Source organism: Leptosomus discolor, chromosome 9, assembly GCF_034619465.1.
Source record: "Leptosomus discolor isolate bLepDis1 chromosome 9, bLepDis1.hap2, whole genome shotgun sequence".
Taxonomy (NCBI): domain Eukaryota; kingdom Metazoa; phylum Chordata; class Aves; order Leptosomiformes; family Leptosomidae; genus Leptosomus; species Leptosomus discolor.
In genome coordinates this window covers 4,871,992-4,899,718 of record NC_141399.1, presented here as the reverse complement: position 1 = coordinate 4,899,718, position 27,727 = coordinate 4,871,992, and the positions used below count along the sequence as shown (strand labels likewise).

The window sequence follows — 27,727 nt, the reverse complement described above, 5'->3', positions numbered from 1 at the left end:
CTAGGGGAAATACCAGCTACCTGGAGCAATCTTTTCTCATGTCAGATCCCGAGCTATAAAAACCAAAACCGTGCGTCCAGTACATTTTAGCCATCGCTTAGGGAAGAAACGGGGAAGGAACAATAGAGAGAACGGGTCCCATCCAGGTTCAAACCTTCAGGAACACTTTTCACCTAAGACCAGTTCCATTTCAGTTTCAGTACTTTCACAGAAGGGGACTGTCCCAGATCTTGAACTGTTCGAATTTTTTTTTTTTTTTTTTCACTTCACAGTGTTTCAAGCACCAGCGTTTCCATGTATTGGTTTCAAATAACCCTTTATATATATTTATTTATATATATATTTATATATAATTTATATCAAAACTGATAGTACACAGTATAACTGGAAGAAGAACTGAACTTAAAAAGGATATGTTGAAAGAGGATGGAGTTTGTGAATGCAATAAATAAAGCCCCCTTCCCTCCCCACCCGCTCCCTACCCCAAAACAAAAAGTTGTAATGTTCATGGAAAATTGTGCACAGCAGATATTATAAAAAAGTAGATTCAGGAGCACATCCAATTATAAATGATTGTTAGGAAAATCATATAAAACAATGGAATACATAAAAGTGTCAAGAGTAATCGTTAGGGTGAGAAATTCCTCGGTGGCCAGATGCCCACGGCAAGCAGAAATTATCCTGGTTGCATCAGTAAGAGGTCGATGTCCGAGAAAGTGTGTGTTCAAGCACAGAAGAGGCTCTCCAGGATTTGAACAGCATGGGCAGGTGGAGTGTTTGAATTTCATACCCTGATTCATAGTTTCCACAACTCCATGTGCAATTTTCAGAAAGATTCGTCGTTGACTGCCGACATGTCCCCCTTTGGCGTGGAGGAACGGGACGAGCCCTTGTCTGTGCTCTCAGAGCCCGAGCTGCTCTGATTCTGTTGTTCTGATCCTGCACTCGAGGTCACTGTAGAAGACGACGTGGAAGAGGAGCGAGTCTTTTCTTTAAAGTCTGTGATAATTACTGTGACATTTCCCACTGTGACTGCCAGCTGCTGCGCGGTACTTCTGTCCACATTTTTCAGTCTGGGTCTAAAATAAATGAGAAAACATTTATTAAAAGGGTAAAAATAAACGAGAAAAGAAAAGTTTATTAGAAAACGCATTCGACAGCAAACTCGGTGTGACTTGTCCTCCGCTTGCCCGCACAGATGGCAGTAACTGGGAGGAGAACCCAGGCAGCAGTTAAGTACCGCACAGCGGAGGACAAAGGTTTGACCTTCGGCTCCCTGCGACAGCCCGGGCTGCGAGGGCTGCAGCAGCGTGCTCAGCCCCAGGAGAAAAACCTGTCTTGCAGAGCTCTGCAACGGGTGTCTGCTGGAGACTTATCCCTAAATGCAACTCTGCCAGGAAGGAGGACACCACAGCAGAGCCAAGCGGACAGGAGCCAGGCAGACCGAAGGATCTCCTCCCCAAGGGGCAGATGAAAGAGTTCTCTTATCTAAATTCACCATCTCATCATGTGCCCTGATGTTATGAGACAAGGCTGTGACTCTGCAATACAAAACCACATGAAAGCATTTGACCACGGCTCTTTCATTCCCATATTGGAACTCTGCAGCTGCAAACAACACAGGCACTGGGACAACTTGGCTTCTCTTTCAACTGCTTTGAGCTTATACAAATCAGATGCCCAATCAGCCTATGCATAAAATCGCTCAAAACGCTCCCTCTGGAACGGAGGCCATTGTAAATAAAATCCAGAATGTACAATGGTAATTCTTGCAGCTTTTGGTTACGGAAACGGCAGTGGAAAAAAGGGGGGGAAAAAAAAAATCAAAACCACCAGAAAAGAACACAGTGGTATTTATAGATCAGGATTATCTCAGTAATTTGCACGCTGTGCTATCATTCAATTAGTAATGTAGCTAATAAGGGTCTAGACTCTAAGAAGCTGACGTTCATGCACATTTCAGGGGCTGGTCCAAAGCTCTGATACAACAAACCCTGGACACTCCTCCAGCTACCAGCAAATCCTAAATCAGCTGCAGCGACTGCTGCAATTTACAGCTTTTGCTCCTAATTAAGGGTCAGGCTTAAGCAGCTGAATATTCCCAAGAGGGAAATTAAAAAGGAGAGTCTTTATACAGCAAGTGAAAAGTAGATTGCTGAGAACTGCCTTACTCCAAGGGATGGAAGGAAGGTTTACTTTGGGATCAAGCTCCAGCTTTTAAACCAATCTGCCTTTCCTCCTCCTCGTCTGCAGCACACTGGGCTAGTCCAGTCCAAAAAAAAAGAAGAAATTAAGCTGCCTTTTTATTTGCCATACATACTCAATGGCTTGCGGTGGTAAAGTAACAAGGGGAAAGTCCTTAACCAGCAGTTATCCAAGTGATATTCTACAACTAGATAGAGTAGAAAAAAGCATTAAGGACAGATGTACAGCTTCAAAAATAGAACAACTGTATTTCTGCAAAATTCCTTACCAAAAATGAAGTTACTGCACCAAAAATAGTATTTTCATAGCTAACCTAGGCGGCTGTTTCAATTTTTAACAAGTACCACAGGAAAAGCATTTCTAATAGACAGAAAAGACAATTAAAATACCGCTGCGCTGGGATAACCATCAGTAAAACCTCCCACCTGAACCAGCCCCTTCTTTTAGCAACCAGCCTTTTCTAACCCATCGCTGGGCTCAGTGAATCCCCGCCGCGGCGGGACACACGCCCACGCGTACGCGTCGTACATACGCACTTGCAGGAGCTGGCAAATTCAACGCGGAACCACAGGCTAGATTAAATGATGTCACCTTGCTTGCGGGTAACAAGAAAGGCCAGCCAGCTCAGCAAGTTTTGGGGTTTCCGTCGGCGTTCAGATAGCGTCGCAGCAGATGCGGGCTGCCCCCAAAGCATCAGCAGCAAACACACCCGCAAGCCTTTCCGGAAGCGTAGTACGCATACGTATTTTCCTCCCTGAGCCCCAAGTTCCTCTAGGAAACCCAGTTCTTCCTGTAATTTGCCTGGGTCGTTTGTTTTCTCTTGTACCCAGAAATAGCAAAAAACTGCTGGCCTAGATACCGGAACAGACCTTACTGCCTCCACTTTCCTACAGGGTTGAACACGCACGCCTGCTATTGCTTGTCAAAGACTGATAGTCGTATTTGGCCGGGGAGGGAGAGCAGGGAAGCAAGAAAAAAGGGAGTTCAGATGGCCTAAGTTGTGATAAGTTCTGCCCAGAAAAGCTCCCGCTACCAGCAGCCTTTGAGACGAGCCATGCACCAAGCGCCTGAATGAAGCTGCCCATGCATCTTTAAATGCCACGACGAAGTAACGTGGAAGGACCGGGGGGAAGCAGGGCTGAGATGCAGGATTTCTCCACAGTCCCGCTCACAAACATATTCTCAGTGTCAGTTTTAGACCTGAGCCCTCCAACCAGCTCTGCAGGAAGTTTTAGGGGTCTCCTCTGTGCAAAGAGCTGAGGAAGCACAGATGGAAACCTCCAGACAATCTCTTCAGCACACGCATACAATTTTTGCTTTGTATAGAGAGCAAAGGGATTGGCCCACTCACATTATTTTGCAAAATTAAACATCCTGATGTTTGAGTTTATAGCTAAAAAGGCTTATGGCCAACTAAGAAACGACATGGAACAAACCAAGATACTTTGTCACAAACAGACATGGTATCCAAGAAGTTCAAACAGGATTTCTTAAAAATCCAGAGACCCTTAGAAGACAATTTACAAAAAAAAACCCCACCCAAACAGTTAAGAACTCTGGGCATAAAAAAATATCTGAACAGATAACTTGCGACTCTGTAAAAACCAGATCCTTTAAAAAGACTCTCGACAGCAATCCTGAGGGCAGTGAATTGCAAGGAAAGTTCCAGTGAACTGAACACTTTAAAAGACAGTTGAAGAACTGAAGGAGATGATGAATCCCTTAAAAATATCCAGCTAGACCTGATACTATTAAGGATTAATTAGGAATGACAAAAGCTTGCCACAAAACATGGACTAAAAGACTCTGCAGTAGACAGAGTGACTCCTTCAAGGAGTAAAAACAATTATTTGATGTAATCTATCAATTTAATATTATGCCATTAGTCAAGAGCATCAAGTTTCCCGCATCCTAAGTCTCAAAATAAGTATCATTACAAAAAGAACAGGAAAAAAAAAATCATTGCAATAAAGCTGTATTTCTCTAATTAAATCAGAAATGGACCCTTGGATCTTTTGGGGGCTGAGGAAGAGTTAACAGCAGTACCTGCAAACAGCTCAGTCTTCTAGCACAGCAAATCTCACGCTGCCCTCACTATAGTCAAGTGAGTTACTGTGTAAAGGTTATCCACTCTTAGTAGAGATTTTCATGTTACCATTAAAAAACTTCCAAGACAACAGTTTTCTGCAGCCATGACATGCCAACCTTAACACGAACAGCAGTGTGAACCGTATTTTCCACGTGATTTACAAGTGTTTGCAGCTAACTAATATTGCTGCAGTTCACGTGGCTTCACTATAAAACACTTACTACTGCACGTTTTAAAGAGAGATGCAATTCTTACACAGCCCACATAAAGTGCCCAGCTGAATTCTGCCTCTTGTAGCTCTCAAGTTTAGTAATATAAAAACTGTTCTTTGATGCTGAATTTTTGATTTAAGAAATAAAGCATACAACACTGCTTAAAGCAAACAAGCACGTGGCTATCAGTAAAGGCAAGACTAAGAATAAACCTCTCTCCATAGACAGCTCCTCATCTGAAACTTCAACAAATACGGAACGAACCATTCATGCTTTTTGTTGATAGCAAGGTTCTAGCAAATCTGTTCATACAGTCTTTTAATTCCTATATACTTGGAAAATTATCTTGACAATTACAGTGACTGACTACTGATAAGGAAGTAAAAAAGTAACCTTTGTTACTGTTATCAAGCGATGATAAGAATTTGATAAAGACCACTACGATTGCTGGTTAATGTTTTTCCCCCCACTGTGTTTTACAGCCAAAAGCATTACTGCCAAATTGACAATATGATTATTTCAGTAGAGAGAGCAAAACCGAGTGGACAACAGAACAAATATTTGCAGAGCCTGAAGCTGTCGGCGCCAGCACAGCGTTTCAGTGCTTGTACGTGGAGAAGGCTCGTAGCCACGGATGGCCTTGCCATACCGACACCGGCAGACCCTGGGGGTTAGACAGCACTCTGCCTCTGCCCATCAAAGAAAAAGAAGCGTCTGCTATTTACACAGTTCTCAGACACCAAGAGCTTAACTTCAGTATAAAGTTACCTTGAAGTGTGATTTGAGTCGTTGTTCTTTGTTGTAGTATTCCCAGACTGTATACTGTTTGCTTCACTAGGAGGATCTTTCACAATATCTGACTTTGGTCTGTAAGAATGGGAGGGAAGAGGGAGAGTATGATGTTAGTTTAACCGCACAATTAATCAATGCACAGCGCTACTGAAATCGCTCGGCATTGAACAGCGCATCCTTCAAAACTTACTTAGTCTTCTTGTTAGTGTTCTTCTTTGTAACACTTGGACTAATTTCCTTCTCTTTGTCAGGTTTTTCTTTGTCTTGTTTTTCCACTTTCTCCTTCTTCTCCTTCTTAGGCGGTGGTGGGGTTGCGTATTGCTGGGCAACTTGTTGTGCCACCAACTGAGAGTTTATTCTAGGTTTTCTATAACGACAACAAAAAGAGAGATCTAGAGTCAATTTTACACAGTAAAAATGACTTCACCAAAAGCAGCATGAAGATTTATTTCGGCAACCAGGGAAGAACACTCCACTTATAAAGAACCAAAAGGATGTCCTTATTTAATGTGAAGTACTACTGCTGCTACCAAACAAGACAGAAATTTTAAAATTAAGAAATACTCCAAACTGCTGTTTCATCAGTTTTCAGCCTCATCTAACACTCTTAAGCATAATGCTCCCTTTCTTCCATCCATATCATGAAATCACAGCCAATTTGGGGGGGCGGGGGGGAATGACATTAGTGAAAAAAAAAACAGCTTTCAAGCCAGCCACGCACTGTGGCTACACTTTAAGAAGAATCAGAGAGAGTGATAAAAATAGGTTTCCTTATAAACATCGGTTGCCTTCGTATCTTTCAATTTAATTTTTCAGAGGAGCTTCTGGTTCCCTGAAGCCGCAAACCTCGCACAAACAACACAGAACAAAAGAAGGTAACTGAGATGACTTTGTCCTGAGGGCTGGGACTGAAGCTCACTGGCAGGAGCACAGAAGACAAGTGGGCATTCACGCTTCCACGGGGGAACGGCCGTGCCAGCCTCTGACACACCGTTTTCACACAATTGTCTGCAGTCCCCAATGGTACTCGGACAAAATACACAAGCAAACTGTCTTTCAAAGACTATTTCCATTTCAAACTGGGATTTACACGGAAAAGTAGCTTCGCATGTAACCAATACCTTGGCTGTTGGTCCTCACATACCGTGCAGAAACTTGTACCTTTGTCTCTCCTGTGTTCCTCACCCAAACTCTAATGTCCTCTCAGCTTAACAACCTGAAACCTCTCCATCCTGGCCTGGCATATCACAAAGCAATTCACACTCTGAATACTCACCATCAATTCGACCCCTTTAACGTGCCAGAAAGATCTGTGCTCCCCGTGTCCACAGAGCTTGGGCAGGGGGACACAACCAGGTTACCAACTCCATTAGCCATCTATTATGACCTGAATACTAATTGCCACAGTTGCACAAGCTTGTCCACAGAATTATATTGGTCATAAATACAATTCAAACTTTCTACATAGATCAGACTACAAGGTTGTCAATGAAAGCAGGATGCACGTATCACTAAGCCTACAACTGGAACACAGAAACCCAAGGGTTCCTGCTGCAGAGCTTCACTGGCACCCAGTTTTTTACCACAAACATCTAGAGCAACTTTAAGAAGCTACTTAGTGGTTTCATGCTTTTAAAAAAAAATTAAGTGTACAAAACACTAATTGTTCACATGTAACATCTGCATTTAGAGAGGATAAAGACAACCAGAACACCCAGACCAGTTCTATTCCCTATCACAGGAAAATCCAAGTACCTACTAAGCCCCTCTTGGCACTGGTTTCTGTATAATGGTCCCAAGATACTCTTACTGAAGCCAGATATAACCAAATATTTCATTTCACTACCACGGCTTACTATAAAGTCTACGCAACAGGTTGTAATAAGGCCCCTGACCCATCTCAACAATTGGATTTTTCACCCAACTATAACTCATTTTATGCTACAATCTGGAAAAGTTTCTGAGTAAATAAAAAACTATGATGCTGGCATGTTCTGCAGATCAAATCAAGTAGTTACCTGTTCCACAGAAGAGCGAAGATATTTAGCATCCTTGCATTTAAAGTCCCACACAGAGCAATTTCTGTCTGTATGACCGAGAAAAAACACCTAAGAAGTAGCGCTGTGGTTACATGGAAAAAGATTTTCAGATTGATGCAACTACACTAAAAGCTGACAACAGTAGCTTGTGTCAAGCAACCTGCTGACCGCCTACTCAAAAAGGGAAAGAAAAAAAAAAGAGAAGTGTCAAGAAATCTTCAAAGAGAGGGCAGATACCATCTCCCTACATGATTATACATGATTAACCTCCCTGCTTGAAGCTGCCACTTCTGCCTAGAATTACAGTTATTTGCTGTTTACACAACCAGCTAAGTCAGAAGAAACCCGAGCCATTCACGGGAAATCCCAATTCAACAATCTGAGCGCACCTTCCGAGTTGTTCCACTTCGCCCAACTCTGATGTGTTTGCTTGCCATGCTATTTCCAAGCCTTTTGCCCAACCTCCGCAGCTCCCAAGCTGCCGTTCCCGCGCAGAAGTGCTGCACTGCTTGAAGGAAGATACACATTTTAAAATGGAAACTTCGACTAAACTAAAATTTAAAAAAATGTGTAAATAAGTTACACTGCATTTCCGTGGAAAAGGCTGGAATCCAAAAAAAGACACCTTAAAGTGCTCCCGTGGAGACACTTCACCCTGTGCTCTGCCGCTCCTTATCTGCGCCTGCGACAGCCACCACACTCGCCAACTTTGATAATATTCTGGCCAGTTGCTGACATCACTAGCACAACTTCTCCAAAACCCCTAGTTGCATGTTCCTCCTTACACACCACAACGGCTCGCTGGCAGAGGCAGACCCAAAACGGAAAGCAAAGAGAGGAGACAGCAGCGTGCACAGGCAGGGACCTGCGGGAAGGGGGGCCAGCCCTGCTGATGAGGTTTCTCCTGCCGCACCAAGGAAGGAAGCGGAAAGCTGCGGAGACTTTGGTCAACACAGAGCATGTTTCAAGATGTGCTGTACTACTAGAACAGATTTATTTAATTTTTTTTTTTTTTTAATAGCACAAATAACCCAATAGCTTTCCAATTCCTAATTCGGCCATTTCACTCACACTAGCAGCAAGCTTGGGAAGGTTAAAAAACAGTTAAGTTGAGCAACTGGCATACTAATAGTAATAATAATACAAGTAATAAAATACTTCATGTAAGGCCCACACTGCCACTACAGCCAGAATACACTGGTTACAAGCCCTTTACGAGAAAGCCAAGCAAAGCAAGTAGAGCAGCACATTTCTAACCACAGCTAACTATAACCATAGTAACCACAATCAAGTAAAGCAACTGCAATATCCAAAACTTGCTCCAAGTTTCCCTGCCTACCAAAAACACACTTCGAGGGCTAACACTGATCTAATCTAGCACCTCTAGCACAGCTGATCCCTCCAGACACCACTCCTGCCTCTACAGCCGTCCGTGCCATATCCTAGTCACGCTCTTTGTCAAAACGGACACCTTCCTCACAAGTGTTGTGAATTCTTCTCCAGCCGTGGCAGCAGGTAGCTTGCATTGCCTTTGAGAGACAAGTAAAAAAAGTAAATGCAATAACACTTTGCAGTGGATACCAGCCACCTTCCCTTTCAGAATCTGAACAAGGAAGAAAAAACCCACCCCTATCAGTGGAGAGAAACACACTTCATTCCCACTTGGGCTATAATGGTTCAACATGCTCTGGCTTCTACCGAAGAATTAGGAGTCCTAAGAACAGAAAGACCTCTTTTTTCTTTTTCTGTTTTTCAATACTATGATGTGTCTGAAACTCCCTGCCCCTAATTTTGTTCCAGCTGGCCTTTTTCTTTAAATTATTTTTTGTGATCTCGAAAGAGAATGCTTCAACCCAAATATGCCACTATTATATTAAAATAAGTTACTGCTTGAGCAGAATAACCTGAACAGAAAGTTTAAAGCACTTCTACATTTTTCATAAGAATAAACAGCCACAGAAACAAGTACTAACCGTTTTTTACTCCCAAATCCACTCATCAGCTTACCTTCTGTAACACCAAACAGTTCATATTGAAGAAAGAATACACCGAAGTGACAAAAATCCAACCCCAACTCAGCCTCTTCAAAGCTTTCTTACCAGCACTCACACTTAAGGAACAACGCTGTTGTCATTTACTAGAAGGTTTAAAGTATCGACATTACACACAAACCACCACTAACAAGTCTCAACTTCAAGAGAATTATTTGAAGAGATGCAATACTTAGTATTACACTTGGCTCTTGAATTCCTAAGCAGACACCAAATGCTGAGCCACCAAGTGCTCTGCTGCTTCTTGCAGGTCACCCGGTCTTCCCGACAGGAGGAAGAAGATGCGCGTTTTCCGTGTCTGTTCCCCAGCCTGTGCTGGGTCCCCTCGGACACCAGCAGCACCCCACACCTACTACAAGGTGACTCTGCTTGATTTGCCCCCACTCCCCACAAATCCAAATGTGCTATTACACCTTGGTGGCCACCATTACTTATACCTGCTCTGCACCCAGTACCAGGCGAGTGCTTTCAAAACCAGAGAAACCAGTATCAGGCAATAACACACACCAGCAGATAAATGTCAACAGACGAACATTACAAAAACAAATTTTCAAAGCAAGTATCTGAAATGGCACATTTCATAATATCTGAACATTAAGATAAAGTTATACTTTGCTTGAGCAGTGTTCCCCTAATTTAAGCAACACCTGGGTAAAGACTCAACCATCAAGATGCAACACTGGTGTGACAAATAAATGAACATATCCTTTCTCTTTTTTCAACATAGAGAGGATTGTCTTCTCCCTCTCTAAAACTAAGAGCAACTAAACTAAATTAAACTGTGCTTTCACAGTTACATTCAGCCAAACAAACTGTTTCACATCAGTAAAACTGCAGTTTACATCGCAGGTATTTGCACAATTCATGATCTTTGCAGCAAGGACATACTGATGCATAAAAAAGCTGAAATGCATTTGTCTATTCTGAGCACGGTTTTAGCACCCAAGTCTTTACCATCAACTATCAGAAGCAATGCACACATATACTCTTTAGTACCTTTTAGTAACAGAGCTGCACAGAAATATTATGCCTGCAAATACTACACCCTCAGATTGTCATATGAAGTGACACTGGGATGTGTGGCTCATGGGAAGTGGAATGAATGCAAGACCTTTCCTGAAGGGCTCACTGCCTATGTTACTGTGCTCTTGAAATAAGAAAAAAACCAACTAAAAATCAAACAAACAAAAACCCCACTAATTGTACTTTTAAGGTTCTGGCAAGCATCTCTCACTGTTTTACTACTTGCATTTTCTTTATCTCAGAGCTTCCCTTTAAAGCCTGTCTCGGGACCAAATCCAGAGCACCGACACCCAGGAATGCTGCTGCTCCACTCCTGATGCCTGCTACTGGGCTTAGGAGTAGAGCAGCACAAATCACCACACATCCAACACATGGTAGTTACTCAGACCTGGATTTCAACAGGGATATAGGAGGATAAGTTGCACCATATTTTTCATGTGACTAATTTCTGTATCTGTCTGGGATTTCTTTGGTCCCTCTGCCTCGAGAAAAGGCAAGCCACCCGCCTCCTGCCAACACCATGGAGCAGAGACAGCGGCTGGTTTTATACCCACAGCAACACACACAGACCTTGAGGGACTCTGGCAATCCCCAGAAATGTGGATCTAATTACAATTGCTCTTACTTTCCTACAACTGTGTTATCAGAAGAATGAAAGCGGCATCGAGTGGGATTTCAGAGTCAAAAGCCTCATGTAATGTGAAGTACCAGGGATTTGGATAATTTCATGCTGTTCTGGCTTTGATGCAAGTGGAGATACCAGCAGACCTCTGTGCGGCTCGCTGTTTCTTTGAGAAAACGCGTTTCATACACTGTGCGGTGTGAAGTACATGATTATTTTAGTAATCCTCGGCACACATTAATGTATCTTTGCTCAAAGAAAACAAGACAAAGTATTCAGGTGAGTGTTTATAAAACAGTGCCAGAACAGCAATACAACAAGCACACTCCTGAGCAATGCTGTAAAGCAAGGTGAGAAACTAACCCATGAACACATAAAAAAACCCCTAACATCTCCTTAAGAGAACTTTACAGCCAGAAGCACCAAAGCTTTGGAGAAATCAAGCCGTAAACATGACAGGGTGAGCACTCGTTCTTGCATGCATATTTTCCAGCCCATTTGTGACGGCCACACAGTCCATTTTAGCAACAAGAAAAGGGATGAATGGACAAATTGTCCTTAGTGTACAACTGCAAAGCAGTATGGAAGCTGTATGCATTTATCTGAGTAGTTCTCCATGTAATACAAGACCACAAGGCAATGATAAAGACAGTAAAAGACAACTACAAAGCTGAACAGCAAGAAATATGTGACTGAGCAGTATTTTGTTGAAAGAACAGAATTTTCCTTTAACACTGCTAATGCTGTGTTTTTATTTGGAAGACAGAAGTTTAAAAATCTAGAAGTTAATCTAAGGAACATCCACTTCTGGGCTGCAGGTGCTGGACACAGCAACATGTTTGAAAGACTGAGAAGACTGAATGTTAAGTCTGAACATTTTGGAAAAAAATGTGAAAGAAAGTAACAGCTTCACACAAACAATTCTTCGCCACAAAACAAACTAAGTACATTTAAAAAGTGTATGGCCACCTCCAGAAAGCCTCCAAGCAGTTACTCAACATCCTCCTTGACCATCCAGCCCATTATCTCCTATCTCCTCGGAAGAGCCAAGAATAGGGAACGCTGAGATAAAGGAGCCTCAGCCTTGCGATAACTACTCCTGACCACAACAACAAACCTTGAGCTGTTCAGATTTCAGAAGAAGAGTCATTTAAACTTTATGTTTGTCCACCAGAAGGTTTTTAGACTTCAGGTCATTTCTCACTGTCTGAACACCCCCCCACAGTACTTATGTTTTTTACACTTTAGAAAGTTCAAAATTATTCACAGGGTTTCACCTTTTAGGGTGAAAACTTGCTTTTCTTCAATCCCCCCCCCTTTTTTTTTAAATTAAATTAAGAATGGGAAAGTTATTAAATGAAATGCAAGCTGTCACCTCCGTTTACACAACACACAGGCATCACCATTTGCTGGAAAGCGGCTGGACACTGCCTCTGTGCCACTACAGGGTAACTGAGGCTCTTTGAACGATGCCTGTAAAAAGAATACTCAATTCTTGTTACAGAAGCCTTAGCATTGCTTATTTTTCATTATTTGGGCTTTATTTACAAATCAAAGCTTATAAATCACTTTTATTCCCAGAGTTGCCACTGCACAGATTCTACAGCTCGCGTTTCTGATTTTTTTTTTTTAGTGAAAATATGCTAAAAATCGTGAACCCAGAGTCCCAGAATTGATCTACGCAACTATTTCAGTATGACTGCTCAATAGCATGGTGTAGCAGGTTTCACAATACTTTTACAGTTCTTTTTAAATATACATTGTTTCCTACAATCCCATTACAAACACTCTGAAGTCAGGGCCATAAGATGTTTTTGGAAGCAGTTCCACCAGAATTTTGCCACCCCAAAGCTCAGTAGTCACATAATTCCTCAAAACACCCGTTCCAATACAATACTGAACTGGAAACAGCAAATACCATTTGCAGGTACTACCACAAATCCAAACACGAAAGCAAGTCAGGACATTCACCTGCTACGAATTAAGCAAACATGGTGCTCCTTGCACAGCCGGACTTAGGACCTAGTGGGCCACCAGCAAGAAAGCAGTCCCAAGCCAGAGAATGGGGCTATTTAGGAATTTGTTGGAAAATTTTCAGTGGAGAAGCACCACTGTTGGCATTTTTGCACGTATACAGAACTTGCACAAGACTTCTCTCTCAGTTTTTTTTGTTTTGTTTTTCAAGGGAAATTGGTACATCACAGGATGGACTTTCTGGTTAAAAAGTACTGAGCCTGAGACTGAACATAAACTTGGGGCTTTTCCACCCAGTCTCACAGGCTCCGCTTACCTTACTGCCCTGGGTCTCTCTCCTTCTCTATCACACAAAACTATAAAAATAATTCAAAAAGATGTCCAACATTGTATGACGTGTTTTGGACGACAGGTTCATTCTGATACGGCTCTGTGGAGGCTTCACGATACCAAGTAGTGTAAGGCAGCAGTAAACAAAAGTTCCTGTACACTCTGGAGAACAAACAGCCATCCCTACAAGGTCTCCTGCGAAACAGCACTGCTCAAGAGCAACAACTCTTCCCTTTTGCAGGTATTTAATCTGAAATCACAAGATGGCAAAAGGAAGAGTCAAGCACAAGTTGTTCTTCAGCCTTCTTTGGTACCAGTGTGTGGACAGAAAACAGCGGTGATGCTGAGTAACAATGCTGAGTATCAGTTATTGGAAAAGAGCTTGATGTTTACTTAACCGCTAATACCGTAAAATTTAACTTACTGTGTCTGCAGGAGGCAAAACAAAAGTCATGCTGGAGTTTTGGAAGAAATACTGCTCTGTTTTTGCTTTCAGAGTAAGAGCCTGCCAGCACCACGCGAGCTTCCAGGCAGTCTCAGCCATCTTCTCATCTCTAGCACCCAAACTGCAACAGGAGATAATTTCATATCTAATCTGCAGGAGCTAACAAGCGCCAGCAAAAGCCCTCAGGCTGCCCAGCAGATGCTAACCCTGCAGTTGCTTTCTCTGCCGAGTCCGAATCCCTGGCAGAGGCCTGCTCTGACAACAGCAACTGCTCCTGCCCCATCACGGCTCCGTCCCTGGAGCTACAGGTGGAGGCTACAAGCCCTCACGCCTGTCCTGGCCGGCTACGTGGGGGCGACCCGCACACCTCCCCATCAGCGGGCGCTGCAGGAGCTTGTGGGGGTGTGGATACACACATATATACACACACACATATATATATATATATACACACACCCCCAGTAAGGCAGCACTGAAGAGCTGGGTACTCGGAGTATGGATTGTGCCTGTGTTACCTGCTGGAATTACTTCCAATAGAACAGGTTTTAAAGGACTACAATGGGATAAAGTCTGAATTAGCTGCTTCTGCTGTCACTGAAAAATAAAGCACGTTTCCTTAAGGACATCAGCACACCTCTAACTAAATGTAAAATTAGTAAAGAATTGGCAAAACACCAAGTTTCCCACATTTTAAGCATGTTTTGTCTTCTGTTTATAAAGCTACTTCTGATTCATGACTATATATAGAATCTAAGACAAAAGTACATAGCCAGAATTACAGTTCTTCAGATTCTTTCTTGCTGCACTGTTTTACATTAAAAAATTATTTTCTACTAAGATTTTTTAATGGCCCATTTAAAAAAAAAAAATCAGAAATTAAGAAAAAAAGGAGCACAACACATCTCTCGCTTAAAACAAAATTTGCAATATGTAATAGATTAAAATAGCATCAATTCCCAATTGCAACATCACCCTAAATTCCAGCTGAAGAAGAACAACTTTACAACTCCCCTTCTTGCTCTCTGCCTAAGCACTTGCTTACCAGTAGCACTCAGGTCCACAGCTAAGCATTCAGAAAAGAGCACTGCCTCCTATTCGTTTATTGCATTTGTAGGGAAAAAGTTCTACAGCAGAAAAACTGTGCTAATATATACAAAATCCACAACAGAGTGTTCACAAAATGAGATGCAACCCTACATGTAAAGATCACACCATGCCTGAACTTGAAAAGACAGCCTTGAGATTACTAAATCATTTTTCTTAAGTGCGTGAATTTCTTTGGTCACCAATAATTTTAGTCATATGTTGCAAGTGCTGCACAAGCTTCATTTCTAGAAACTTATTGCAACCACCCTCATCATGGTATTGACTCATTCCCTGATGCACTCAGAGCTTCAGTTTAATCCATCACTGGAAATTCAAATCAGTGCTTCAGCAGGTTATACATCGAAACAGTAAAATTTGTTGTGCAGCTGCTTCTGGTGTTTTCATCTACAGACACACCTTACTGCAAAATACCAAATGTTCCATGATTTACAAGGACTTACAAAATTGTTATGGAAAACTCAGTGATCTCAGCACAAAATTTACTTGCCTGCTACCACCAGAACAATGATAAAACGAAGGCCATTTTACTTGCTTGTCAAAAATAAGCTGCTCTCACTAGCAAAAATCTGAAAACAGTTCATAAAACTGGCAGCAACCAAGATAAGTGTAATAAAATACCCAGATTTACAACAAAACCAATTATTTAAAATACTTCTTCCTATCTGACTGTTTATTAAGCTATGTATAATCCCAAGGAAAGCGAGCAGGCTCAAAACTTCCTGTTGAGTAACAAGGTGCAGTTGGCAGCACGAGGGTATAAATGAGCCTGATGAAAATTTAACGTGCACATTCCCCAAAACAACTGCTCATTGCTATTGTATTATGAATTAAAATAATAAAAAAACACAAGGAAAATAATCTTTTTAGCAACTCTAAAGCTAAAAACTAGCAATACCAGACTTGGTGTTATAAAAGTGCTTTACCACTGCTGGTAATACATACATTTCTGTTTCAGACACTGAAATCTTGAGTAGTAACGGAAATTGTCATTTAATCCAGCTTGACATGTCCCATCCAGGAGCACCTGCCTCCAGGTTTTGGGATACTTAAGTTTCATGCTTCAAAACCACAGCAGGAGAGAGACCAAACTTGGAAAACAAGCAAGAAAAAAGAAGAGATGCTGAGAAAATGAGCTCCCTACCAAAAAAAAAAATCAAATCAGTTAAATTCTGGAGTTGATCTCCTTCTCAAAAGTTTGTACTAAAAATAAAAAGTAAGATTTCCAAAAGCATCCTTCTTGAAAGTGTGCTATTGGGTATGCACAAAGAAAAACATGTACTTTTCTCTTACAGGAGGACGAGTTACAAGAGCATTCTCTCTTTTAACACACCCAAGCATCTCCAATTTTGAGTAGGTATCGGCATACAGTGCCTAATAACGTGGCATCCCATATATCGTACCATTTCCAAAGAAGTCTTTCATTTTATTTTTTTTTAAAAGAGAAAATTTAACATGGTCTAATCCATGCCTGAAAAAAAAAAAAATCAACATTTAAATGAGTCTAAAACACTACCTGTTGCACAACTAGAGCTGAATGAGATTTTAAGGTTTTGAAGCTGCACACCAGTATCATCGGTCCAGAATTTGTGTTCTGACAAGACATTTCCAACATCTCTAACTTTTATTAGCAAATGGAAGGTAATTTTAAACTTTGAAACAAGGTGAATTTCTATAAACTCGGAGACTCAAATTTTAAAAGTCAGAGCCTAAGTTTTAAAACCAGCTCTGATGCAGAGAAATCAAGAGTAATTTTTTTTGCAGTTGCTGTCACCCTTTCAAATACTGTCCTAAGATCAGTACCGCCAGCACTGAAACAGTCTACAACCTCTGAGCAACGGTCACTAGCCAGAACTACGTAACAGGGTTTCCAGTCACTTAAGCATAATGCTTAAATTTGCCTAATACTTACTCTTTGAGAAATGGAGATAACTTGCATACTGAACCTGTGGATAGAGAGATACGATAGCTTTGCTTAAAAACAATTAAGACATTTCTACTAACTCTTTTGTGGAGTCCCCTGGCAACGCAGGGGTGAGCTGGTTTAACAAAATAACGTTTCACTGTGCTTGTATGACACTGGAACACAGTACACTTGGGAAAAGAGACTTCTCTATCATTTACCAACCAGGCTAAGTTCACATAGAAGCAAAACTAGAAACTACCATTTCTACAACAGATGCTAAACAGTCTCAATAGGCCCTAAATCTCTAGGGATGCCATTTAAAAAAAAAAAAGCGCCAATTGGCAGTTGATTTTAATTTAGCTACATCAGACGCTGCAGGATTTACCTAAACGACAAAGTGAGGTTTTCCAGCAAGAAAAACCTCCTTTTTATTAAAAATAACATCAATGATAGGATTTCCTTTCACATGAAAGGGGTATTTCAAGAGTCCTTGAACAACCAGGAACGCAGCTTTGCCGATGAAACTCCAGCCTGCAGCAGCCCTGCAATTTAAGGGACACGTCAGGGCTGCTGTGCTGTGGAACGGATGCTGCTCCACCGCTGCCCAGGAAGCAGCACGGGGAGCTGGTACCCACTGGTACCAGTACGTGTTACCCTACCTACTCCCTCCTACCTCTGTCCCAGCACAATCTGCGGTGAAATAGTTACTGTCAATGGTTTAATAAACCAGTTTGCTTTTCTAAACCCAAGAAGAAATAAAAGGCACTCTGAAAGCCAACAAGGCAGGCAGACATGCATTTTCAGAAGGCCACCATGTGCTCAGAGGAGCTTTTTTCCCCATTGTGTCCTCTGAACACAATCTGATAACTGAACACAGATGTACAAGTGACATTTCGGGGTGCCCAGCTCCATCCAGACAGCACAACGTGCAGCAATCCTGATGTGCTGCTGCCTGGGAAAGCTGGAGAAGTCAGGTACCGGGCTGCCATCGATAGCTGCTCCCCAAACACCGTGGGAAGACAACAGCCTGAGAGCACAGAAACTTTTGCTTTCAGAATTATTACTCCTGGGCATGAGGAACTGACCAAGATAGTTTCAAAATTCACCAGGAAACAATACTACAGTACTCAATTCAGAAGCTCTTCCCCCCCTTAACTAGAAAGCTTTGGAAGAAACCTACTTAGTAAACTGTGGGTTCCCTACTTGGAGCACCAGTGGGAGTTACCTACGTGCGCCTAGCACATTGTAGAAGAGGGAAACTTAACTACCTTTATAAATAAAATTAGCAGAGAGCACTATCCTACATAACAACAAGCCAAGAATAACTAAAACAACAGAAACATTTCCGAGTCCTCTGTAAGCCAACTTCTGATCTGCAGATGATAACTATAATGATTTGTGCAGACAAAACTGCCATTTTTCAAGAAAGTTCTGAGATAAGGTAATTTTGAACCTAATATGCTCATGTTATTGTACTTTTGAGTGTCCTACCACTGTTACCATTGTGATAACTACTATTTGCAGCTTCGCATAGGCTCACACAGCTTGCATTTATTTGTACACAGACACACACACAACCAAAATCCTGAATTGCCACCATTCTGCTACAAGCCCCAAGGAAGGAAAGCAAGCAAATTCAGTTAAAAGTTCATTTATTCTTTTTCTTCTTAATTCTTCAAAACAATTCTAGTGCTCCATCCGAAAGAAATGGTTAGCCTCGCTGAAAACTACCAGTTACACTGTCAACCTGTGCCAGCCGCAAATCACTCCAACTGCCCTGGCACCTTCATTTAAAGTCATTTTCCACTTAAAAAGTCTCACATTAGTGCCAGCACAGCCTTTCATTACCCATCCCACTTAATACCCACAATCTCTCCACAGCTCACTCGCTCGGTCTCCACTGACCACGCCGCACACGGAGACCGATTCCTGGGATTCCTTATGCCTTTTCTCCCCGCCGGCTGAGCGCTGAGCACTTGGCAGCCTGCCTGACCCGCAACACGTGTGGGTTTGTCAGCCTAATGTACCATGTCATCTGGAGAGTCCTGGGACGAAGCAGGACCCAATAGTGTCTGCACAGCAACGGCCAACAGCTCCCAAAACTTCCAGCTACTACACTTCCCAGCACTGATGGAGAAAGAGGTACAGAAGTGAGAGCCTGGGTGTTTGCCATCACTTGTGTTCCGGGAGGCAAATACACAAGGTAAGAGCAACAGCATTCAGCACAACCCTTTAACCGAAGGGTAGAGAGTCAACACAGGGCTTTCCCGTACAAAACATCCGTCCTCACTTGATTGTTATCTTGCAATGACTCAAAATCTGCATGTCAAGATTCTGGATTTGAGTAACTTTTTTTTTTTTCTTCACATAACCTACCTTCTGTTAACTAAATAATGACAGTGAAAATCCAGCGATACGGGCTCAAAAATGAGTTGTGACTAAGTCAGTCATCACTCATCCGTTTAACGGGTTGCTATTAAACTGTACCTATGCCCGGCATTCAGGCAGGGCAGGAAGAAATGAGGCTTGAGCATTTGTCTACGTAAAAGACACACCGAGATATTGTCAAGTGTGAGGCAGTACATCAGCCCTGTAAACCCCGCTGTAAATTCTTACAGGATGAATGTACAACAGGAAATACCACGCAGCATGCAAGTAGCAAATAAATGCAAATTTAACGCCATACCTCACCAAAAAGTGTAATGAAAGTGAAACTGGTTTGTAGATGAATGAAATACAGAAGCCAGCAGAGATCTTACTTGGAAATGGAAGAAAAGAATACGCAAAGTACAGCCAAAGTTTCACTTCCTCTGTACAACAAAATACAACAGAAAGCTCAAGCACAGAACATGGCACATCCTCTACAATCTCCTCAGACAACACACGCTGTCCATACACATCAAGTTTTTCTACTCCGCATCTGATGTCAGATTACAGATTTTTTGTGAATTATATGAGCAAAGAAAGATAAAGATTACCAACTATATAACTAAATACAGGGATTTTTAGACAACATACTATAAACCTATTTTTCTGCTAATAAACACATACTAATTATTTTATAACAGCAAACACAGTAATGGAACAACTAAAGGAAAGTCTTGAAAAGCAATACTAAGTAGTCAAACTGCGTCGAGTTTGGTTCTGGTTTAAGCGTAGCATCCAGCTCTCAGCATCACAATACCCAGGCACCTCAGTCTCAGATATATTTATCAAGACACCCCTTGGTTTGGTTTATTTCCATTTAACTACAGGGAAACTCTGACAAACAGCAAGTTGCTCACTTGAGGATGATTACAGCAGAAGAAAATAAATGGAGTTTTTCTGCGGCCAGGACTACATCACACTGGTGATAAACATCTACCAGATTAGATAAATTACTTGCTTCTAGAGATTTACGAAAACGACTGTGAGATCCTGCTATGTTATGTTGCTTCCTCCTCTAATTTCTTCCTGGATTTGTATAGCTAATTGCTTATCACCAGAATTTCCAAGTTAAAGTGAGCTAAAAACAGAACCTTGTTTTTACTCAAACGCATTGCAGAAAACAGTGTGGACTGAGTTGAGCAACCACTTCCTAAGGAGCTCATACCCTCGCTCTGCACCAACAACTGGGGAGTGAAAAGAGCAAAAGCTTTCAGGGCTAGCATAACTTCGTGAGCCATCACACACATAAACCATCCAGAGGAAAAAAACAGAAAATATTTGCTCATCATAATCTCTTTTCATAATCTCTGGGGTCACTTGCAGCAGCAACAAGTGCCAGGATCCAAACCAACACTAAACTTCCCCGTCTGCCTGCACTGCCCACACGAGACAGCCCTGCCTGCTCCTGCCACTGGCTTTCCAAATCCACCTATCCCCCCTCGCCAGCTCTCCACACAGCCCCAAAGCCGGCCAGATCGACACCAGTGCAGCAGCGGCTCTACCAGCTCCCGGTGAACAGCGGCGAGGAAGGTTGTGACTGCTGAAGCCCCAGTGTGAGTATCTGCAGCCTGATCTGGAACCCCAAAAGTCTATTCAACATCTTTAAAGACTGAGTGGCAACCTAGAAAGGCATGTAGGCTTAAGTCTACTACCTGAAAACGGCCACTTCTGCTAGAAAACTTGGGCATGCTCAAGGTAGGAAAGGTCGAAGCAAACATCTTAATGTTGCAGTAACACAACTGCTCACTTTTCAAAGAGCTTCCTCAGAATAAACTGAAAGTAATCAAATAACACAGAAGAATGCATGGAAATTATTACTATGGCACAAAACCAAAGGCAGAAAAGCTTTACGCGCCTCCTTTTAACAAAAGAAAGTCTGATTTTGAAGCAGTTGCTTCACTGACTCAAGCCCACGCCCCGAGGCAGGGGCTAGGTTTGGTTTTGTTTCTGTTTATTTCACAGTTTCCCTGTTTATTCAGCTTCTTTCCTCCCCTGGTGGCAGCCAGGGCAACACAGGGCAAGCAGCTTCATCCAAAACCAACAAGCAGTCCTTGACCCCGACAGCCGCTCCATGCTGCTCTTCAAAACACAGGTAGCTATGTCCTTCTGAGCTTGGAAGATGCTTCAAGTCTTTTCTAAAGGAAAAGGCAGCAAATCACCTCAGAGCTTGCTTGAAAAAATTTCTATTTTTTTTCCAAGTGCTGTATTAAGCTGAAAGAAGGTAGTGAAGGTGAAGAGGGAAAAAAAAAGCCAACCACAGTTTCACAGTCTAAGCTCAATGTAGCTTAAACGCTACTTACATAACTGTTAAAAAAAAAAGGTCTCTGCTCCTTCCCTGGAGGCCGAACACCTTTGCCCGAGATGCTGGTAGAGTCATCAAACGCTTGGGAAGTGTTAGACTGCTCTGCTTACAGGCAAATATGCTTCGGTGGCGCTTCAGACATCTACCCTACACTGAAGTTTAACCTCAGTGATATCAATTCCACCAGCTTCAGGTGAACGACTTTTGCCTTAGGCACACCAAGGACTGACTGACTGACAGCAGGATTGGAGGCTGAAGGAAGAGCAACAACGTGAACCTTTTAAACACATGTTTGTAGCAGGGAACCTGGATACCAAACATCCTTTGCAAACACGTATGCCTGTTTTGACAAACACAGTAGAGCTCTTCTGCAGGGATTTCCACAGAAAGCCAGCGTTTTGACAGAGCACAAGTCTTGTTCTGCTGCCTTTGAGAATGGTGTGCTTGCATGAAGGTGTAAATCCAGGTCTATAGTTCTCCTAATCGTCAGGAATTGTTCTGCAGCCAGGCGTGCATTTGCTGTGCAGATACACCTTCAGCCTGAATAGTGCTTTTCCATCACCATAATGCACCAACGGTCCCTGTTCCTCTTTAGTAAAGGTCTTCACAGTAGCAGCTAAAACGAGAGTTTCACCAAAACAGACAGAATCCCATCAAAGTATTTGATAAAAGAAGTCACCAAGAGGTGTTTCTCCAAAAAGTGTTTTTTTAATTTAAACAGATGTTGTCTCTTAAAGGCTACCATTTCAATGACTGACACGTAGTGACAAAAAATACTTGAAAATAACCTTATAAAAAGAACCTTGAATCATCAGTCTAACGAAGCCGGCCCGTTAACAAGCAGCAGACAAAGCATGCCCATGCACAGTGCCCACTGCAAAACCAGAATCCCTTTCACAAATTATTTCTTCACTGCTTCAAAAACAATAAAACCACCACAGCAGCCTCACAGGCACACTCATCCACCGCTTTTATATGACAGGTAGGTTCCAGCAACAAAAATCCTCTTTCATATGTCTTTTTTTAATATCAGCAAGAACTTCAGGTCATTCATTCCCCTCTGGCTCATTCACAGGAGAACACCACTCTCAGAGTCTAAGGGGCTTTTTGTTTGTTTGTTTTCAGAATTTTACAGACCAGTAAAGCAAAGTTCTCCGTGCAGTCGAACTATTTTAATTCTATATGTGCACACCCTCCACACACAGTACAGAGGTGCACAAACAACTTGCCTGGGTTAGAAGTGCTCAGTGATGAGTAAACCTTTTGGATGCTGCAATACCTTTAACTGCACTTTACAGAAAGCAGCAGCAACAGTAGTATTGGGGTCATGATGGTCTGCTGTTTTAAGTTCAACAACTTCTACAGGAAGATACAAGCTTAGCCTAAACCAACTCCATGTAGTTAAAAAAACAGACCCTCAGACTTGCAAGCCTGTTTTCAGGGCAACCATGCAAAACTGGACAAGTTATTCTAAGTATTTCATGTATCACTGCAATCACAGCATCTCTCAAATTCTTTCAACCTGGATAAGGTATTTTTGCATCATCTGGACTGACTTTCATACTCATCTAAACCTCCCCCCTTCTCACAACTCTCCGGAGCAGCCTGCCCATTGCACAGGCCTGGGTGGGTGAGAATCAGCCCAACGACTTGGGACAGAGGCAGTAGCAGAAGAATTGTAGCCAAACACTCCTGGAAAAGTAAGCGACAGTGAAAGAGCCCACAAATAACTAACTTTTGCCTACGTACTGAAAAACACTCATTATAGAGAATAATTGAATGACTGCTTTCCTTACTCAGGGAGGTGCAGACAAGAGGTACAGGTCTTCCCTTACCTCGGATACAAGTTTTGAACGCTCTCAGTTGGCAGCAATGCACAGAAAACAGTCACCGGCTGTGACAATTAATACCTTCATTTTAAGTCTCTCTTGTTCAGGTCAGTAACTCTTTTACTCAGACATACTACATGAAACAACTCTTCTCAACTAAACAGATATATTCAAGGCACACAGCTACAACCTGAATGTAAAACCTGTAAGGTCCCTGACATTGGGAAGCAACCACGATGTATTTCAACGCAGCAGAGATGGAGCCTCACCAGTCCTGCCCGCACACACCGAAGGTGCGAACGGCACGAGGGCTCCAGCGTCCTCCTACAACCCCAGCAATACTCTGCTGTATCAACTCCTGCTTTTTTAAAACCAGATTCTCAGGGAAACTCGAGACTATGCACCAGCCTGCAGAGGAAAAGGAGAGGTGTCTAAAAAGTGAGTTATTTCAGGACACGCACAGACATGTGAAAAAGGACCTAGAACTCAGTATAAGCAGTAAATCCTTAAATGAGATGTTGTAAAGTAAGGTACAGATAGATTTCACGCAAGATGTTGTCAGAAATATGCCAGGAAAAACGCATTTCAATTTAACAGACCTATGCTGATTTTATCCCCAACACACAGTCTGTCCACTCAATCACCATTTCTCAGAATCAGATGCATCGTGGGAATTGAACTTCTTTGTGGAAACAGGCGTGAACATTTGTTGGAGCTGCGCTCAGTTCTGCTTTACCTCTGTTGTAAACAGAATACAGCCTTCATTAAAACCTCTCTTCGGTAAAACATCCCAGTTTTGGAATTACTTTGTGTCACTTGCTCCATGAATTAAAAAAAAATTACACTTTTTTCTATAACACACTTTACATAGTGGCTGAAAAGAGACTGCTTGCATAACAAGTATTATGCAATTTCCCAAATAAATAGGTATTATTTATTTGTAGGGGGGGAAGATTACAAAGTCCCGAAGATTTTCAAGGCTGCAGATTTGGCTTCAAAGGCAAAGAGTCTGTAAAAACGGCACGCCATCCCAAGTTTTCCTGATAATTATCAACATTGCCTCAGCACCTAATGACTCCATCAGGAACGGTGCCTCACTGTGGATTAACAAGGGACAACCGAACACACAATTTACCACCACAGTACCATCTCTCATGTAAAGAGACTGACACCAGCTCTAAAAAAACAAACCACACACACAAAAAAACAACACAAAACCCAACCAGCATGGATGCAGCTACCCTTCTAAAGCTGTGCTTTGGTTTGAATAGCTTCTTCTAGCCTTAAGATGGTTTTATTAAATAACTATTAAAAAAACCCCACACCGAAACCAACACCCACCCCCCTCAAAAAAAAACCACCCACACAACACAACTTTGACTTTATTAGCCATCTTCAGACTGGAGTACTTCGCCAGTGCAAATACTATAGCAGAGGATCTCAAGTGGAAAACCTGCCCTAAGAAAAAAGCCCACCAAACCACCACGCAACTGAGCGATCATCATGGAGACGTTTAAAAAACAAACAGCCCTTGTGCTGTAAACAAGCACGTACTTCAAGTCACAAATGGGCCAAGTAACTCATGGAGAGCAAACACAGAAGTAAAAAATGAAGTCCAACTGCCAGCACGGAGAAAGATAAAACAGCAAGGGATTTCGCAAACAGACCCCAATGCCCACCAGTCCCCTACTCTCAAATTTTGACAAATAACTTTCAAAGGCTTGAAAATATTTTGTGTCTCATTTTTTCGTCGCTTTTACGGTTCAGCCTTTTTCTCTCCACTGGTGTTTCTCTAACCTCCACTCAGCCCACCGCACGCAGCGCTTGTGGCCCCGGCATGCTCCAGCTCTTGACAGACAACACTGATACCGACCCTGTTCTGGAAGGGGCAAGTCCACGTGCACCAACAACCCCTGCTCCAGCCAGGAATCTCAAACCCCAGCCCGGTGCACACTTGCAGCCTTGTATTCACACTGGAAACAGGCTGAAAGTGAAAAAGTGATTCAGTAAGTGGAAGCCCATGTTAGCTTTAATTCATTTTCACTGAAAATTGAAGAGGTCCATTGCAAGTTTCAGACCTTGGAGTCCTGGGAGGTTTTCACCAACAACCTCGACTGGGTATCAGGGAACAGAAAAGAGGGACATCCATTTTTGCAAAGGCAGCATCCATCCTGCCAGAAACTACAGATATAAAAAAAATAAAAAATAAAAAAAATCACACTTTCACAACTGAGCTAATCAGCCACATTCCAAACATAAGCTGCATTTATCTCCTTAGAACAGCAGACTTTTTTTCTTAAATATTCAAGGTCAATGGCAGTAGATATTGAAGAAACTGACACTCGGGGCAGATACAAAACTGGAGCGCAGGCAGCCTTAATTCGCTGAGCAGCAGGATCACATTTTAATATAAAGTTGCTCTTTGCAGACATGAGAATTACTTTCTAACTAATCACCAATCAATACATTTGACAAGGCACCTTTTTAGAAACAGAAATTCCAAGTTCTGTACCAGCATAATTCTCCCCTTTGAATAGAATCATTGAGGTTGGACTTTAAGATCATCAAGTCCAACCATAAACCTAACGCTGCCAAGTCCACCACTAAACCACGTCCCTAAGTGCCTCATCTTCACGTCAACTAAGAGGAAAAAAACGTTGGGCTAGTCTGTAAGGGTTTAAGACAACTGAAGCATCCAGTCAGCCAAGGGTATAATAATTACATTAACTTTTTATCAAACTCACCCACAATTACAGCAACACCTGAGAATTTTGATCACCATCTCTGTGTGCTTAAGATATTCACAGAAGTTAACACAAACAACTTGCGAGCATTACACCTCCAGTTCAATACCTACAAGACAGGAGGTCTCAGGCACAGTCTCATCTGCTGCCTTGCTGAAATACACAGCTTTTCCAGGCAGGTTCGAGCTTGTCACAAAACAGCAACTACTTTGCAAGTTTCAGTAACTATTTCAGCTTCCCTAAAAACTCACATGGTTAAAAGGCTGACAAAGTTTTACTAGTACTGTAAAACAGAAAGATACAGCACAATTTTCCTGAAATTTCTGTTCAAAAACTCAGCAACAAAAATATGTATTATTCTCATAAACTGAAGAGTTATTTCATGCAGCATCCACAATTACACAGTAATTGAAGATTTCTACAATCACAGAAGCAAAGAATAGCTCCAACAAGCCTAAGGTGAGCAGGCATCTTGGTTTGACCTTCTCCTGATGCTAAAGATATCAGAGAAAAAGCAGGGAAAGGTGCTTCCACACATCTCACGACAGAACCAACACAACAGCAACAAACCTGTCCTGACCACAAGGGCCCTGGGAAGAAACGCATCATCCTTTAAATGCACAGTTGTCCTCAGGTGATGCAGGGATTGCATGGGGCTGTATTTCTTTCCAAGCCACATTCTAGTTTCCTAAGCTCGTTGAGGACATTACGTAACTATTAATTACACCGCTGTTCAGCATGCTTTTAAGTGCAATGATTCAAACTGCTTCCAGTAGCTCACTAATCCAAAGTACAATCCTCTTGACAACAACTGACAGATTCCGAGTATTCAGTTCTAGCTGAAAGGAAGAAAAATCAAACCCCTCATCTGTCCACTGAAAAAAAACAGCCAGTATTCCTGCTGTCCAGGCTCCCAGCTCACTCAGGGGCTGGGATATGTTGATGATGAGACTCCGAGCCTCACATCAATGTGCTAAGCGTCTCTTTCAGCCCAGCGAACAGCAGGCGAGGAGCCACGCAGACCTACAGAGCGTGATCTGCACACATGCAGAATGTGGGTGAAATACAGAGAAGTTAAGAGCGGTGGGCCAGGTGAGGCAGCGACCCACTGGGATGAGCACCCTGAGGCAGCGCTCTCTTGGGTGTTTTCTGCCCTTCACAAGCTCCCCGGGGAAGGCAGCAGCACAACTGAACTCCAGCAGGCGCCCGCTCTGCTACTCCAAAAGGCAATCCCCCAAAGGACGGCCATGCTCACACCCCAAAGCTGAGCACCCACCCACCCAAGACCAGCCAGGCAGCTCCAAGAAGCAGCTGGAGTCAAGCTGTGCTAACAAAGGCCATCTTGAAATTGGTAAGGAAAACCAGAAAATTGGGTCTCTCTCTTGCATCTCCGTTATCGCAGGCACTGAAGGGTTTCAGTCGTCAGCTCCCGGACCCAGCAGACACCCCCCTCGGACATGTGCTCTGCCTTCGCCCTTCCCATCTGCTCTACCAGCACGAATCTTCCTTGCAAGCTCCAACACAATTCTACATGCATTATTTATCCTCTTGCTAAGTCATGCAGTGGGATAATTACTTCACTATTGTAATGATATTTTGCAATGGCTGTACTCTATTATTCTAATGGATTTTC

The 27,727-nt window shown here is 42.5% G+C and overlaps 1 protein-coding gene across 1 annotated transcript in view; it reads right to left on the bottom strand.

Moving 5' to 3' along the window:
• Positions 1-496: 496 nt before the first annotated feature.
• Positions 497-27,727, bottom strand: part of RYBP (RING1 and YY1 binding protein) — a 42,661-nt gene continuing 15,430 nt past the window's right edge. The window contains exons 3-5 of the mRNA XM_086470109.1: positions 5,489-5,665; positions 5,275-5,373; positions 497-1,079 (exon numbers count right to left, since the gene is read on the bottom strand). Coding sequence (XP_086326235.1) covers positions 827-1,079; positions 5,275-5,373; positions 5,489-5,665 — 529 coding nt within the window. The 3' untranslated portion in view covers positions 497-826. The remainder of the gene's footprint in view (positions 1,080-5,274; positions 5,374-5,488; positions 5,666-27,727) is intronic.